This window comes from Camelus bactrianus, chromosome 15 (genome assembly GCF_048773025.1).
Source record: "Camelus bactrianus isolate YW-2024 breed Bactrian camel chromosome 15, ASM4877302v1, whole genome shotgun sequence".
In the NCBI taxonomy this organism is placed as follows: Eukaryota; Metazoa; Chordata; class Mammalia; order Artiodactyla; family Camelidae; genus Camelus; species Camelus bactrianus.
The window spans coordinates 31,378,734-31,396,050 of NC_133553.1; the positions used below are offsets into that span (position 1 = coordinate 31,378,734).

At 47.8% G+C, this 17,317-nt stretch overlaps 1 protein-coding gene across 12 annotated transcripts in view; it reads right to left on the minus strand.

Moving 5' to 3' along the window:
- Positions 1–246: 246 nt before the first annotated feature.
- The window catches only part of CIB4 (calcium and integrin binding family member 4), a 95,330-nt gene continuing 78,259 nt past the window's right edge, over positions 247–17,317 (minus strand). For all 12 annotated transcript variants that reach the window (XM_074341780.1, XM_074341781.1, XM_074341783.1 and 9 more), the window contains 4 exons: positions 11,287–11,428; positions 2,822–2,931; positions 1,856–1,944; positions 247–444 (listed from right to left, as the gene is read on the minus strand). In XM_074341780.1, the coding sequence (XP_074197881.1) occupies positions 414–444; positions 1,856–1,944; positions 2,822–2,931; positions 11,287–11,428 (372 nt within the window). In that variant the 3' untranslated portion in view covers positions 247–413. The remainder of the gene's footprint in view (positions 445–1,855; positions 1,945–2,821; positions 2,932–11,286; positions 11,429–17,317) is intronic.

Below are 17,317 nucleotides of genomic sequence, written 5' to 3' on the forward strand. Positions count from 1 at the left end.
ATTCATTCCAGGATTTGGCGGAATAGCAAAGTAAATAAGACCTGATCGCTGGCCATACACTGTTGCATCCTGAGGGCACGGGGGTGCCGAGTGGGGCAAAAATGTCTTGGGAACCTGTCTTTGAAATGACTCACCATCCCAGTCTTGGTGTCATTGGCAAACTTAAACCCTGGAATGAGCAGTTCTTAATAAAAAGTACTTCTGTGTGGTCCTGCATTCAAAAAATGAGGAACTGATGGAGCAAGGGAAAGTCTTTCCTTTTGCTTTATTGAAAGAACAGTATTCTAGAAGTGAGAAAGGGACAGGGACAAAGTCATTCTTCTAATTAGAGTTCCCCTGGTGCCCGCAGGGGTTCAGATTCCGAGTTCCAGGGGTCCACCTCGAGGCTGTCAGATCAGATATTTGTGGCCACATCAGTATCCCCAGAAGTGAATCCGAAAGGAGCTGAAAGAAAGAATTCCATGAGCCACCTGGAGCCCACAGTCGTAACACGCCCTCTCATTTCTGGGTGCACACCTCTCTCGTCCCTTTCTAGAGTGGTGGCCTGTTTGAAGCTCTCCCAAGCCAACCCAAAGCCTTCTTGAAGCTCCTTTGAGCAGCTCTTGAATGCAAAGGCTGTCAGAACCTTGTGGTGCTGGAATCAGCGGAAAGCAAAGGGAAAGATTGAAAGAAGAAACTCAAGACAGACTGGATTTCGGCTTCAGTCGTGTGTTGGGCTGTTATGGAGGAAGAGGAATGAACTCGGTTGGGGTGGTCCAAATGTGGACCCCTTTATAGAAAGTCTGCCCAGGCCACAACCATCTCGGAATGGAGGGCCCTCTCCTCCAGCCAGGTGGACTGGACACCTGCCTGGAGCTGGCCACTCGGATTCTCTCTCTGGGAATTTGGAGTGAGAGCTGAGGGACATTCCCTGAGGGTCATTCGGAGCCAAAGAGGTTTAAACTTGACCGCTGTGGGGAGGCCACTTGGCCTCAAGTGTAACAAAGCAGAGTTTGCCAGTTGCACATACAGCAACGTCCGGAGTTGCTGAGGACCGAGGGAGAGACTCTGGGCTCTGGACCAGGTGCTCTCCGAGCTCTGGCTGTTTTCGTTCGTTGTTGATTGGTTTGTTAAACCATCTTGAGGGAGCATTCTTTCTTGTTACAACGTCACCTAGACTGAAGACTAAGCGCAGAATAGGGCCCAGGTGAAGCAGGCACACGCAAACAAGGGCAGCTCAGCACAAGAGGGGCCTCTAACTGGGCTGTTCCTCACGAAAAGGCTGTCTCCAGGGGTGGTTCATTTCCCACAGCTGGAAGGAGCCAAATAAGACTGTCAAACACAGCCTGAGAAACACAGGGATGGCCAATCGCCTCAAAGGTGTTAGGGCCAGATAGGACCATGCAGGCCCCTTTCCAGCTGAAACAAGGTTTGGAAATTCTTAGAATTCTCTAAGTTCCATCACCAGCATCTTCACACTCTCATGCAAATCCCCAACTCCTCATGACATGTGGAGGTTGTGGGCAGAAGGGGAGCTGGATGAACAGTGGCAAAGGAAACTCCCCAGGTCAGTCCTGGAGCCCAGGGGGCTTTGTGCCGCCGGAGAGGGACAGCACCCAAAGTTTGGACTGCCCACATCATTTGCAAAGCCTGGAATGCAATTTCCCCCGTGCCTTTTGAAACCCCACTCCCTGTCTCTTTCCAGGTTAATTTCTCAGAAGCTCCAGTTTTGCCGATTCTGGAAGAATCTGCAAAGTGCCCTGGAAACTCATGACCCTCCTTTGGAAAACCGAGGTGCCCCACTGGCCAAGGGAGACCAGGGGCCCTTCCTGTCCCCCACAGTGCTGGGCATCCCCTTCACTCCAGAACACCTTACTTCATGAAGTCTGGAGATTTGGCCATCGCGTGTTCAAACTCTGAGAAAGACAACATGTTGTCATTGTCCAGATCCGACTCATTCAGGACCTGGATAGGGGTGCAGAAGGAGCAGAGAGCAGAGAATCAGAGGGAGATGCGGGCACTGGGGTCAGGGCAGGCACCACATGCTGAGCACAACCATTAAGCCCAGCTTTCTGCCAGGTGCTTAACACACCTCCCTGAGTCCCTTGTGAGGCAGGTGCTCCACCCCAGACAGGGACATGGAGGCGCAGAGAGACGAGGTTGTGGGCACCGAGGTATGGGGCCTTGTGGGTACCGAGGTATGGGGCCTCGTGGGCACCGAGGTATGGGGCCTTTTGGGCCAACCTCATGGTGGAAAGAGTCCCTTGGTGCCTCCAGCACAAACCTGATAGTGAGAAGAGTGTGGGGTGATGAACAAGGTGACACCCCCCACCCACTCCTGTCACTCTGCCACCAGGGGCTCTACCGCAAGGGGCACAGGCAGGGTCAGGGGCAGCGATGACCCTTCACGGTTTTATCTTTGCTCCCAGTTCCCACCCAAACCAAAAGGTTCTCATGTACTTAAGACAAATGGATCCATGGCTGTCTTCATGTCCTGTCACACTTTGGACGGTCCCTCAGGATGTCTGGGCGTCGTGTTGTGCTGGGATAATGTGGGGAAGGGGACGTTGCGATGTGCCCCTCTGAGGCTGAGCTGCTGTTGGCCCACCTGCCTGCACTGCCTGCAGTGTTGGTGGGAAGGCCTCTTGGAATGGGGGGCTTGGGCTATGGCTTTGGGGACCCTGGAAGGGAGTCATGATCCTGGAGGAAAGACAGAAAGTTGGAGGTAGTTGCCTCCAGTGTGCACCCATGCCTCAGTACACCTCACCCTGCCTGCCATCCAGGGGCTTCGGGGGATGGTGAGGCCCACCCCAACCTCCGCCCGGTAGCCCCGGACACACACGTGGCTGATGAGGTCGGTCAGCAGGTCTTCTGACACGTCGTCACTGTTGAGCAGTCGGAGGATGATCCTCTGCAGGTCCTCCTCATCGATGAAGCCATTCTCATTAAAATCTGCAAAGAGGAGGCAGGGCCTGAGAGGAGGATTCCGAGAGTCCTGGGGGGCCATGGCACCCACAGACTCCAATTAGCCCCTGGGAGGCCCCGCTGAGCCCAACTGTCCCCGGTGGGCCTAGAACCTGGGACTCAGGGGGGCCTGTGCAGGCCGAGGGGGTGGGGCGCTGCAGAGGCAGGGCAGGCTGCAGACGGGCAGGCTGCAGACAGGCAGTGCTTCATGTAAGAACAATAACAGTGAGCATTGATTGGGTGTGTACTGCCTGCTTACTTGGCCTGAGAGCCTCACCTGTGTGAAGGCACTGACTCTTCACAGCCTTCTGTTAGTCTTACTTTACGAAAGGGAAACTGAGGCACAGAGGTGTGAAGTGGTTTGCCCACACTGCCAGGAAGTGGAAGGACAGGGGTTCAGACCTGGCTAGTCTGGACCCCAAGTGCCACATCAACCACCATGCTGTGGAAATCCCAACCTCGGAACTCCCAGGCCAGTACGTTTTTGGTGGCTCCGAGCTGGGCAGCGTGGAGGGGCGGGAAGCAGTCTGGATTTGGAGCCAGAGCACCTGGGCACAAGTCCCTGCTCCTGCCACCTGCATCGGCACAGAGATGTGCCAGGCTGGGGAGACAGTCAGGCACCCAAACAGCTTGGCTCCAGGAAGGGAGGAATGGGCATCCAAGGACCCTGAGGGCTTCCAAATGGGCATGTTGTCTGGCTGGAGTTGGGGGTGTGAATGAGGAAGACTTCTTGGAAGAAGAGGCATCATAGGAGGACTAAGCAGCTTGGAACTGCCAAGATGCGGGTTGGAGGAGTTGCCAGGGTCACTGGGGACAGTAGTAGGGAAGGAACAGTGCTGGGTGATGAGTCAGGTTAGAGGGAAGTGGGGGCTTCGGAGAAGGTCAGCGGTTAAGTCTGGGAGGTATGCTGAGCTGGAAGGACCTTGAAGGCCAGGATGAGACTGTTACACCGACATTCTTGGCAGCCCTCTCCTAGGACACCCAACACAGTCCCTGAACCACTCATCAGCTATATAGTAAATGCAGTAAATTTAGGAAGGTACAATAATTCCTGCTGTGACAAACACAGATGTGCCAGGCTACGGTCTAAGGGCTTTATATTTCACTGTGTTTAATTCTCATAACACAGATGCGGCAACTGAGACACACAGAGATTAATAACCATGTTTATCTCCTTAATTTCATTTTCTCCTGCCTTTAAATATCATCTATATGCTGATTAATCTCAAAGTTGTGTCTGCATCCTGGGCTTCTCCCTGAATCCCAGGCACATATATCCACCTTCCTGTCCTCTCCACTTGGAGGTCTAATAAGTCTCAAACTCAACCTGTCCAAACCCAAACTTCCCATATGACCCACGCCGCCCTGCCCCTAAGTCTGCTGCACTCAGAGCCCTTCTTGGCAAATGGGTGGCTTCACACTTCCAGCTGCCTGACCAGTCAGCTTGGAGTCATCCTTGACTGTGTCCTTCCCCCATTCTCCATAACCAACAAATCCTCCCAACTCTACCTTCAAGAGGCAGTAAACCCAGCCTGATGACTTCTCCTCACTGCACTGGCTCCACCCTGGTCCAACCACCATCATGTCTCTCTAGGATCCCAGTAGCAGCCTCCTAACCAGTTTCCCTGCTCTGTCTGCCCCCTTCGGTGTCTTCTCCACTCAGCAGCCAGAGTGGTCAGCCTCCCATCTGAGCCAAAGGACAGCCCAGGTCCCAACAGGGGTCCCACTGTCTGCCCTGCTTTCACTCTGCCTCTTTGACATTCCTCATCGGGCCAGGCACGCTCCTGCCTCAGGGCCTTTGCACTGTGTTTCTCCCTCCCTGGAACACACTCGCCCCAGAGATCCTTTGGGTCTTTATTCAAATGCCAGCTTCTCCCCAGGGCACTGCTCAGAACCTGTCTGAAATTGCACTTCCATCCCTTTCCCGGCTTTATTTTTCTCCCAACACTGAATACCACCTAACACACTATATGTTTCACTTATTAGCTAGTTTATTTCCCTCCACTAGAGTATAAGTTCCATGAGGGCAGGGAGTTTTGTCATTTGGTTGGTCCTGTATCCCCAGCTTTTAGAACAGTGTAGGGCACAGTAGGTGCTCAACAACTATTTGTTGAGCGAGTGAAGGAATAAACCACCTGAGGTCACACACTGGGAAGTGGAGACAAGAGCAGACCCAGGCAGTCTAACTCTATGGTCAGTCTATGCTCTTGATCACTCGTAACTCTTTTATTATAATAAAATGCCCAATTTTTACCTGACATCTGATCACCTAAAATGAGTGCTGCCTTTCCCAGCCTCCCTTGCTGCTAGATGTGACTAAGTTCCACTTGATGAGATGCAAGCAGAAGAGGGGCAGGCGTTTTTAGAGGAAAGGTGCAGCTCTTTGAGACAATGAGGGGACCCTGGGAGTGGAGGATGAAGTGACCTAATAGAAGCCTGGGTCCCTAGTGTTGCAGAACTGCCATGGACAACTGCTTCTGGAATTCTACACGTTAGAGAAAAACCATGTAGCTTCCAGCGATCTTGGACGCTATCTTGGGTGAGCCTTTTGGGGTCCCCTGTAATTTGCCACCAAATTTAATCTTCATACATGAGCTGAGCCTCGGTTTCCTCATCTGTAAAATGGGTAACAACAATACCTCCATAGGGTTGCTGTGAGGATTAAATAAGAAAACACATGCAAGTCACCATGTGCGTGGGGTTTGGAATGTAGAGGATGCTGATTAGTCAGAAGCGCAATTCTGTATCGCTTGATGATTGTTAAATACAAAAAAATGCAAACCTCAGAAACTGTGTAATATTCCACACTGAAGAATGAGAGCTAGAGCTATATTGGGTGCAGAGTGGAGGAGGGAGTTTGCTGATGTCACAGGATCCTTCAGCGGTAGAGCCAAGACTTTTGCCTCTGCTCCCTGGGGCAGGATATGTATGGATGCGGCAGGTGCAACTAAGCACCTCTCTCCTGAAGCAGGTGGCCCTCCCCTGGCTGAATGTTTATTGGCCACAGGGACTGGAGGCTAAAGCCCAAAATGTTCATCCAGGCTCTCCCTGCCCAGCTCTGCTGTGCCACACCATAGATAACGGCTCAGAGCAGGTGGAGGGGGCAGACGGGCAACACTGGGGCTGGACGGAGTGGGTCCCCACAGTGACATTGCTCTATTGGTGAGAAGCTCTGCAGCCTCTCCCGGAGACCCCGCAGTGTCCCCAGGCGTCCTGCTGGCCCAGCTCCCACATGCAGAAACTGCAGCAAAGAGACATGGATTTGGTCCCAAGCCATCTGAAAACAGAAAAAATTGCTGGAGTAAAATGTAGTCCTGGACAGTTCCCCTCCTTTGGGGGTGCAAGGGCAGAGTAGCTTGGGAAAAGAGCTGGGGGCTGGGAGCTCTGGGCTACTGGCCAGCCCATGTGGCCTCAACAGCCTCATGACGTGCATCCTTGGGCCACTCTGTGGAGAGAGGGGGTCATCCTCTTGCTGTTTCCCACCAGCGAGGGAGATTAGAGAGCTAGTGGAATGAGGGCTCAGCCTTCGGGTCCCCCCAAAACCCTCTGACCATCATCATCTAACCTCTTCGTCATGTTACTCCTTGCAATTGACAAAGTACTTTCACAAAAACTAGCCCATTTGATTAAGCGAGGTAGGGCAGGCTTTGACCACTGTTCCCACAAGAACCGCGGTTGCCTCCCTCACTTCTCCCAGCCGCTAGCATCCCTGTGTCAGATCCTGGACAGGTGTGGGAAGATCTGCCCATGGCACTCTGGCCCCTGCCCAAGGGTAATTCACATCTAGTGGGAGCCTCGCTGACGGGGGCAGGAAGACCATGCTGGGATGCTGGTCTCTGACAGGTAGAAAGTCTCCCCAGAGGTACTGAGAGAGGGGGATCAATCAGTTGTAGGCCAGGAGGGTCCCTCAAAGCAGAAAATGGAGCCCGGGAGGTATGTTCTGCGTAGTGTGGCTGGCCTGCTGGACTTGACTGAGAACCAGTCACTCCTTCCCTCCTCCTGACAGAATTGCAATTCTTGTTCACGAGGACACCACGTTCGGCTTAAAACACTCAGCTTTCCAGTCTTCCTTGTAGCTATGCGTGACCGTGTGATGTTGTTCTGGCCAATGAAGTCATGGCCAAAGTTGCTGGGTGGGGCTCCCAAGAAAGTTTGTTAAGGAGTAGACTTCATCTGTGCCTTTGAATGTCCATTTTGTCTTTATCCCCTCTCCCATCCCTTTTTCTTCCTGCCTGGAATGAAGATGAGATGCCTGTAAGCACAGAAAACATCTTGTGATTCTGAGGACAGCAGGCCCATTAAAGATGGGAAATTAGGAGGCTTGAAGGAGCCAGGGCCCTTGGTTACTTCCTGGAGCCATTACCTCAGCTCTGGACTTCCTGAATCCAGGATTTTTTTTTTTTTTTTAAACAGGGACACTCTTACACATAACCAAATGCAATCCTAACTGATACAGAAGGTCAGAACAGTTGTTCTCAGATTTTGCTACACTTTAGAATCACCCGGGGAGCTTTGAAAAAGCCCACCAACCAGGGCACATCCAACACCATTACATCAGATCTCTGCAGCTGGGCCGAAGCAGCCATAGGTCTTAAAAACTCCCCAGGTAATTCCAGTGTACAGCCACATTTGAGGACCAGTGGGTTAGAGCCATATTTCTTTGACTTTAAGGTGCAGAGGAACAATCTGGGGTCTTGTTATAAAGGCAGATTTGATTCAGTAAGTGGGGTTAAGGCCCGAGATGCTGCATTTCCAGCAAGCTTCCTGGCAATGTTGATGCTGCTGGTATGTGAGTCACACTGGAGTAACAAGGGGTTAGAACATCGAGTAGGTCTTCAGACTTTGCTAAAAACAATCACCATGACCATAACCACCACCACCTTCTCCTTTCCTTCTCCTTCACCTTTTCTTTCTTTTTATTCCTCCTCTTCTTCCTTCACTGCTATCACTTCCACCTCAATTGATAGAGCAGCCACCCCATGGCCAGGCACCAGGCTCAGAGATTCACACATCCCATCTTTAACCCTGCTGACAGCTCTGGGGGGTAACAAATCTTCTGAGCCCGAAGATAATTCAGATTTTCCTGAGTCTGTCTGATGAAGCCTTGGAGTTTATGAGTCCCTAGGCATCTATTTGCATGGCTTATTTGCATAAAGGCACTCTGCTTTTTGTTTTTTGTACTGGAGCTCAAGGAGGAAGGAAAATGCTGGAAGGGTCCCTGGAGAGAGGGCAGAGGAGGAGGATAAAGGACAATGTGGGGGACAGGGAGTGTCTGCTCCTTGATCTGTCTGACTGATCTGATCTGTTGACTCTGTCTGACCTCTCTGGATGGGAATGCATTTCCCCCATTTCTGAGCTGAACACAATTAAGCTCTTGTGTCTTGAGGGGCAAGAGAACTTTCTGTCCCTCTGGTTCCCTGAAGGATTTTGTTTGTTTAGCTCTAGGAACCATGGAAAGACAATTGAGGCAGACATCTTTTGGAACATCTTTTGGTACCCTCTACCATCTCTGAGCAGCCTGCCCACCCCCAGTGGTTGGCCTCTGGAGATATGTTTGTTTATGTGACTCTGCTTCTTCTTGGTTGTGGTTGATTGGACAAGGCTGGTCACCTAACTCCGGGGCAGCTGGATCCCTGGTTTGGTTCAGCCAATCACCATCTCCTGAGAAGGGGGAAGTGAGAAACAAGATGCTTGTGGCTAGTTAGTCAGAGTAAAGCCCGAAGGCCACATGGAGGCCAGGGAAGCAGTCTTTGACCCATGGGCACAGAAGCATAAAAATCTGATTTGCAGAAAGAGAAGGTGCACAGAAAGAAGCAGAGATGAGAGATGAGGCAGCCATAGAGGGAATAGGAGAAAGTAGCTACCCCAATTCCTGACCACTTTCCAGCTGCATCCTGGCCCTCAGGAGGCCTGCTTCACTTCTATCATGGGTTCTGCACTGCTCATGGTGGACAAACTCCAGTGCCCTCCTCCTCCCATGATCTGCACCTCTTCACCATTTCAAATAAGCCACACACCCCTTTAGTGGGGATGGGACTTCTAAGCAATAGAATTTGGCAGCAGTGATGGGATGTCATTTCCTATTACAAAATGTTACATTGCCAGCATACTGGCTCAAGGGACTCCTACTGTCTTTGAAGAAGCAAGTGGCCATGTTGGGAGGCCCATGTGACAAAGAGCACGGGTCATGCTCTGGAAACTTGAGGGCAGCCTCCAGCTGATAGCCAGTGAGAAGCCAGGACTCTAAGTTCTATAGACACAAGGAAATGAATTCTGCCAACAACTGGAGTGAGCTTGTAAGTGGATCCCTCCCCTGTCAAACATTCTCCAGATGAGAATACAGCCTTGTGAGACCCTAAGATGAGGATTGACTAAGCGCTGACCAGACTCCTAACCCACAGAAACTGTGAGATTATAAATATATGTCATCTAAAGCTAGTACATCAGTAGTGACTTATTATACAGTAATGGAAAATTAATATACTGCTGTTCTTCATGAGTTGCCTTTTATGTGGGTAAGTTCCTATTACTTAGAACCTGAAGACCCTGGGCTAAGAAAAGAGCACCCAGCCTGGCCCTGAATTTGCCATTTCTTTCTTATAGTTTCTACTTCTCTGCTTAGAATTCTTATCTTTTCACTCATTAGGAGCATATTTTGTTTTACATCATTGGGTGTGGTTATAATAACTGTTTGAAGATACTTATCAGCTAATTCCAACATCTGGGTCATGTCAGAGACAGTCCCCATTCTTGAAAATGTATCATTTTACTGCTTTGAAAATTTTTGTATGTTGAATAATTTTGGATTGTATCTTAGACACTATAAATGCTTTATGTGGAAACTCTGGATTCTGTTATATTCTTCCAAAGAGTACTGAGTATTTTTTATTCTAGTGGGCAATTGGTTGGACTTAAACTGCAAACCCTGTCACACAGGGACCTTGTTAAAATGCAGTGGCAGCTCAAATTTCCAGTTAGGTTCTTTTACCTTACCTGAAGTGTTTTGAGTCTGTCCTGGTATATATAGTTTAGAGGTTAAAATGAGATTTGTGCATAGTTTATACACGAAACTTGGCCCCTTCCCTTTGCCTTTCTTTCATGGACTTTCCCTTCTTTTTACTTTTCAGGGGGAAAGTACTAAAACTCTCTAATTCTTCAAGTCAGAAAGAGTTCAGAGTTTTTATCAGTCCCATGATGCTACTCACTAAAGCCCACATTCAGGCTAAAAAAGTCAAAAACTAAAGTGGGCTTTTTTTTTTTTTTTCCTAGTACCATTTCCTTTTTTCATGTGTCAGCTCTCTGCCCCTGGAAGCTTTCTCCTGCCATGAGGTAGTTGATTTTTATACCTATGTTTCAGAGTTTACAGTTGCTATCTGTGGAAGTGACAGTACGACAGAAGCCTACTCAGCTATTCTCTGCAGGGGAATCTGTGATGTCATTTGAGTTTACTGGATACTAAGACTGAGGACAGATCGGATACAAAAATATTGTTAAGCCCTTTTTACAAATGAGAACACTGAACCTTCATAGGTCCATCTAGCTTAAGCCTCCTCCACTCCATTCTACCCAAATTCACTTGGGTGGGGTAGGAATAAGATACTGTCCACCATGTGGAGATGGTGTAGTGGGTTGGGTGGAGCTGGCAGGAAAGGAAGGCAGGTGAGATGCTAAACCATACAAGCCTAAATGTACAAGTCCTCTGGGGCCACGGAGTTGTCATTATGAGTTTAAAGCCTTGCGCGTGGTCCGTTTGAAGGCTTCTCAAGATTTCTTTGCTTCTTTCCTTTAGAGAATTCTAGGATCCCAGATGTACTAAGGGTTTATAAGGATACTGAAGAGCCAACTTTAGCTGAGGGTACAGCTCCCCAGACAAAATCAGAGGCAAAAAGTGTCACAAGACCTCAGAGACGATCTCTCTCAACCTCTTCATTTTAAAGATGAGGAAACAGGCCCAGAAAAGTGAAATGATTTGGCCAAGATTTCTCAGCCATTTAGTGATGATGTTAGTTCCAGTGTTGAGATCTCTTAACTTCTTCAAAACAAGCATAACTCCTTCATACCCAGATAAAGTTCTCTCTCTCTCTCTGGCCCGCCCACAGTACTACCAAGAAATACCAACACCAATGACCCCATGGCATGGAGGAGAGGGCATCAATCCATTGGAGCAGTAGTTCTCAACCATTTTTTAAAAAACTACAGTCTTTAAGAAGCAAAACACCCATAAATATTCAAGGAAACCCCAATTAACACCATTGCACCAATGCACTGATGTTGATGGATTCCAAGTGTGGCATTTGCTCTGTGGTGCTGCCCCAACCCCACTCAGTCCCCCACAACACCCACCGTAGATGCGGAAGGCGTACTCGATCTTCAGGCTGGGGCAGGCCTGCTCGCTGAACACAGATGCCATGCCCAGCACATCCTCAAAGGAGAATACATCGTTGTGGGAGAACACTCTGCAGATTCGGTCTCTGAAAGGGTTCACCTGTGGGTGGGGAGGAGGAGAAAGGGGAAGGAGGCTTATCAATGTCAGGTTCACGCCTCCCTGGGCCTCGCTCATCTGTCAGAAGCACAGTGTCCTGGGTTTGAGAAGAAAGCAAGAGCAACAACCTAAATATTGGAGCAGATGTTGGGTCAAAGAGCCAGGACTGTGGACATGATGGAGAGTGCCCGGGACAAGGGCCCCACTTAGCATCACTCTCCCCACTGTCACTTCCTCCTGCACGTACCTTCTAAGGGCTGATTTTTTTTTGTTTGTGCTATTCTTTTTTATGCTTATTAATTTTGTACATAAAACTTGGAAAATACCCTCCCCCAAAGTATAAAGAATGGGATAAAAATTCTTTATAATCCACTCTCCAGAGCTAGCCACTGTCAACATATGGATGTAGAAGTCAAACAGACTTGGGTATAAGTCCTGGCTTCACTATTTCCTAGTGAGTGATCTTAGTTTAGACAAATTTTACATAATCTCCAGAGTCTAAGACTTCTCATTGACAAGATAGGGTGGGATAATACTATATTGACCCAACAGGTTTGTTGTGAGCATTAAACAGGATAGGTTTAAAGTTGCACAGTATGATTGAAACATTATGCTGTACATCAGACATTAATACATTGTAACTGACTATACTTCAGTAACAAAATAAAAATTAAAAAGTTTTAAAAACAACCAACAAATGGTAGCCATCAGTTGTTATATAACTACAGATATTACCATTTGCACAGCAATTTTCATTTTTTCTCAATACAAATTACAGTTATATTTAGCATAACTGATAAATTAGGTGTAAAAGGCAATCTTCATTTTTAAACCAACAAGTTCTCAAATTTGAGTCCCAAATTTGAGTAAATAAGTAAAGATCACATGATTTTAGAAACCTTGATCCCCCTAAACTGGGCCTGGCTGGGGTCACTCATGAGAGGGCCTTTCTGACGCTAGCGCCACCAGGCTCCGAGCAAACACGCCAGCCACTTGTCAACCAGCTCAGAGGCAGCTCACCAAGGCCGCCTTCCTCCTCTCCCTCCAGCTCCCAGGAATGGGCAGGCTGTGAGCTGGAGGGGATGGGCAGATCTAAGGGGAATTTAAGGCATAGAACAAGCTTAGAATTCTTTAAAAGCAGCAGGTTCATCTTTGGCACCCTCCTCCTCCTGCTTTCTCTGTCTCTAATCCACCCACACCTACTGGGACTCCTTGGCCCACAGCTGCTCAGCGGCCCAGCTTATGCCTGTTCTAAACTCACCCTGCCTGCTGGAGGCCTTGCCTGATCCCAGCTTTGCTCCAGTGTTCCAAAATGAGCCCAGATCCTTCCCTCCTCACCAACCAAAAGTCCACTTCCTTAGATGCATCTCAGCTGAGAAAGTTATTGGATTCTGTGAATTCACACAGCAGTTCCTCAATCTTTCTAATTTTTAATTAGTTAAAAGAAATCTTAGTTGATTTTTCTAGTCCCCTTTCACTGACAAAGTCTATCTTTGAGGTTCCAGGCTTCATGCAAAAGGATTATTTCCATAGCAAACATGGCCCCGTCACCTCCGTCATGAGCATTTGAACCCCAGCCCCATCCTCTCTAGGCCTCCGATCTTGCCTCACAGTCCTCAGGGCTGCCCCAGTACCAGCCAGTGCTTCGCTCTCTGGTCTTGATGTCTCCGTTTTGGGGCCATGAAAATTTCTCTTTCATTTCTTTTGAACTCAGCTGTATTTAAAACTCCATGGTTGTGGGAGAGTATAGCTCAGAGGTAGAGTGTGTGCTTAGCATGCCTGAGGTCCTGAGTTCAATCCCCAGTACCTCCACTGAATAAATAAACAAACAAACAGAAAAACAAGTTAAAAAATAAAAATAAACAAATAAGCTTAGTTACCTCCCCTGCAATCAATTAATCAATCAATCAATCAAATCTATGGTTTAATTTATTGTTCTATGTATTTAAGGTGGGACGGAGGACATTCTGAATCACCTCACATAACCATATAAGTTATCTGAGGTCCTTGTCAGAAACACAGATTGTAACTCCCACTCTCAGAGATCCTGTTTTAGAAGGTCTAGGGTGTAGCCCAGCATTATAGGCTGAATTGCATCTCCTCCAAATTTATATGTTGAAGTACTAACCCCCAGGACTGCAGAATGTGACCTCATTTGGAAATAGGGTAATTGTAGATGTGATTAGTGAAGATGAGGGCATTATGAAGTGGGGTGGGCCCCATATCAGTATGACTGGTGTCCTTATAAAAGGGGAAATTTGGACCCAGAGACACACGCTTAGGGAGAACACCATGTGAAGATGAAGGCAGAGATCGGGGTGAAACATCTACAAGCCAGGGAACACCACAGATTGTCAGCAAACCACCAGAATCTAGGTGAGGCATGGAAAAGGTTCTTCCTCACAGCCCTCAGAGGGAACCCACCCTGCAGACACCCTGATCTCAGGCTTCCAGCCTCCAGAACTAGGAGACAAAACATTTCTGCTGTTTCATCTACAGAGTTGTGGTACTTGGTTACAACAGCCTTAGCAAGCCAATACACTTAGGAATCTGCATTGCAAATAAGATTCTCAGGTGACAGGGTTAATCTCATCTACACACTTCTGTATGTTTCAGGAGTGGCCAGGGTCCAGGAGAATCCCAGCTGCCCTGCTAGGACCTCCAAACTAGCTCCTGTTTCCTTCATCCTTCCAGCTCCATATCCCCTGGAAAGGCTTGGTTTGCTCGCCTCAGAATGAATCCTGATAAGAACTGTCTACTGTGCTGTGTTCCAGGTCACGTGCACTAGCTAAGTGGCTTTACAGATTACTTTGCCAAATTTTAACTAAATTAAACTCTCACAAATGGATAGGCGGCTTAACAAGATTCCTGCAAGGAAACCACAACTGAAGATAATGCTTACAATGCAAATGCAAGTGAACAAGAAAATGTCAGGACAGACACCTCTCGTGCTTAAAATGCGAATCCTTCTCTATGAGGCAGAAACAACGAGAATCTAATCAGACATAATGAGGAGTCCCAGCTCCAATTCTCTTTTCCTGCACTCAGACAGGTGCAAGGCAGATCAGCAACTCACTGCCTAAGCATCCATCCAACCAGAGAATGAGATACCCATCATCCCTTCCTGAGGGGCTGCCCCCACTACTTGGTTTTGCTGGGAGTGTTGGAGGAGAGGGGTATGATTACCAGGAAGTCAATTCACTCCCCATTAGACCCGTGTCACGTGACTGTTATTCACACACACACACACACACACACACACACACACACACACACACACACCTTGTTTTATAGAGATTGAGAAGGGGGCTGTTGGTGTGGTACTTGCTTGTAGCAAGAACAGTACACGAACACAACATGGTGACCACAGATTCTGCTGGAAGATGCAGAGACAACCTTGCTGAAGGTGCACACAAATATGCATCAGAACAAATTTCACACTGTGGGAAATTTGCTACATAGTTGAAGAAAAGTACAGCTGTTTCTAATGTGGTTTTCCCCAGATTCAGTTTCAATAAAGAAATATATGAAGAACCACAAGTTTTGTGAGCCACGAAAGGAAAGAGGTGATGTGGACCGAACAGTACATTACTCCCTTAATAAAGACACCATTTATGGGAAAATTTGTCTGAGTGCAATCACTCATAAAGTGGCTGCTTCCTGATGATAAAGGATTCTGGGTAAGGGTGCAGGGATGGTGATGCATGTGAATCTATTCCCTGCAGAATTTCCTGCTGGCTACTCTGGTCAAGAACTTACATCCAGAAGTACATGAGGAGCTGCAGGATGCATTGGTGTGGTTATTTTTTTTTTTAAGAGTTCAAAATACAGTAAAACTTATAAAGTGATTTGGAATCAGAAGGAAAGTGACTATGGAAGTCTTTTGAAACACATAGGGGTTTGCTAGTTATCTCTTGGCAGAGCACTTAAAATAGCCATCAAATTTAAAGAGGATTTGTTCTTGTACAAAAAGACAAGCATTCCAAATTTGCTGAACATGATGATGACAAGTGACTGTTGGCAGTTGGCGACCTCACAGATATCCACCAAAAGACTCCAATTCTTCTGACTCTTCAAGGTAAAGTTTTAACAAGGAGTGAGAAAGCACTTGTTTTTCCGAAGAAACTCTTGTTTTAAAAAGAATGTTTTGAAAATGAGGTTTTTGTGGTTGAGAACACATGGTGTCACCTTTAAAGCTGCTTCTATCTGCATTCATGGAAATATTAGAAACAGATATTTCTAATCTCTTTGAAAACGATCCAAATGAAATTGGATTTTGGGTCCATTTGTTAAAAATATAAAAATGCAATGTTTTCCAATTAGCTTGTAAGAGCCACTGACTGACATAAGGGAAGACAGCTCTTTTAATTTCAATTAAGAGCCTTTAATTGGTGAATGGGATTGAAAATGAGCGTCACAATTTAATAAAGGCAATGATTCATCTCTTCTCTATGGAGCGACTATGACAGCCATTAAACACAAATTCAACTAGAACCAGACCTCTAAATGGCTCTATCTCAAAGGGTTAAAGCAAGATTTCAAAGAGTAATGAAGCATATCCAGTTCTACGACTTTCCCTGACACTATCGCTATTAATTATAAGCAAATAATGAAATTGTGAGAGGAGGAAATTTTCTTACATAAAATAAAGGAGAATTTATTTTTTAAAAATGGAATGTAATCTTTGACTTAATTTTTTCTTTTGCATGTGTATGTATTAGTAAAGGTCTAGGGTTTATAAGTGAATGTATGTATATGATGGGTATGTGCTCCAGATTTTGTTATTTCTGTGGATGCATGACCGACAGAGTCCAGAGATCTCTGATCCAGACAAACCCCCTCATCACAGGTGTGGCAATGAGACCTGGGTGGAGGAGAGAGACTTGCCCAAGGTTATTCAGCCAGCGAGCAGGAGAGCCAGCCCAGGGCCCGGGTCCTCTGAGTCTGTGGCACTGCTCCTGCTGTAGTGCCTGGTCCCACACAAATACCCGAAGACAAAGTGGTGATGAGGTCAAGCGTATGACATTAAAAACTTTTTTTGACATGAAGTGCAAAAATGGAGTCCAGATTAAAGTCAAAAAGTGGCCCAGGGCCCATGAGAGTTCTGTGTCCAGCGGGCAGTGACGTAGGGCCGAAGCGACGTAGGGCCGAAGTGATGTAGGGATGTAGTGACTTAGGGACATAGTGATATGAGTGTCTATATGAGTGTGAGAAGTACCAGAGGGTGACGGGGGCAGGAGGAGGAAGAAGCCCAGAAGGGAAGGGGAAGGCAACATGGGGCCGTCAGGCTTGGGAATGTTGGAGGAACCAGAGTGAGGAGCAGGGCAGGCGTTGGCCGCAGGGCTAGGGTCGGGTCACCACAGCCCTGTCGGGCTCTGGAGGTCAGGGCGGGGGCTACAGTTCTCTGTGAGGCCTGGCGGGCACCAGCCAGGAGAGTGACCTGAGCCTGTCTGTTTCAACGATGGCAGCTCCCCTCTAGCCCAGGTCCCCTGCCCATCGCTTCCCAGAAGGAGATCCCAGGGCACAGACTTCCACTGTAAAGAGGTGTCCTTGGCACACAGATAGCTCCGTGCAGAGGGACACTGATGGTGCTGTAGGGAGAGCTTTTAAGGGCCCAGGGGAGGCTGCCTCCATGCCTCTCCCATCTCTCCACCCTGAGCCATATGCCAGCTCAGCCAGTGTCCTCTGGTCCCGCCCAGCCACCAGCAGACAGAAGAACAGCTGGGAAGAGGCAGGAGAGCACAGTTTCAGTTTACTGTTTTCTGGATTTTTGTTGCTACTACTTTAACAATCTGAAATCTGAACCAATAAAACTTGGGACCTATCCAGAGATTTACAGTCTGCATAAAATTTCACACTCATTTAGAAGTCTTCAATCCTCCAGAGGAGGAA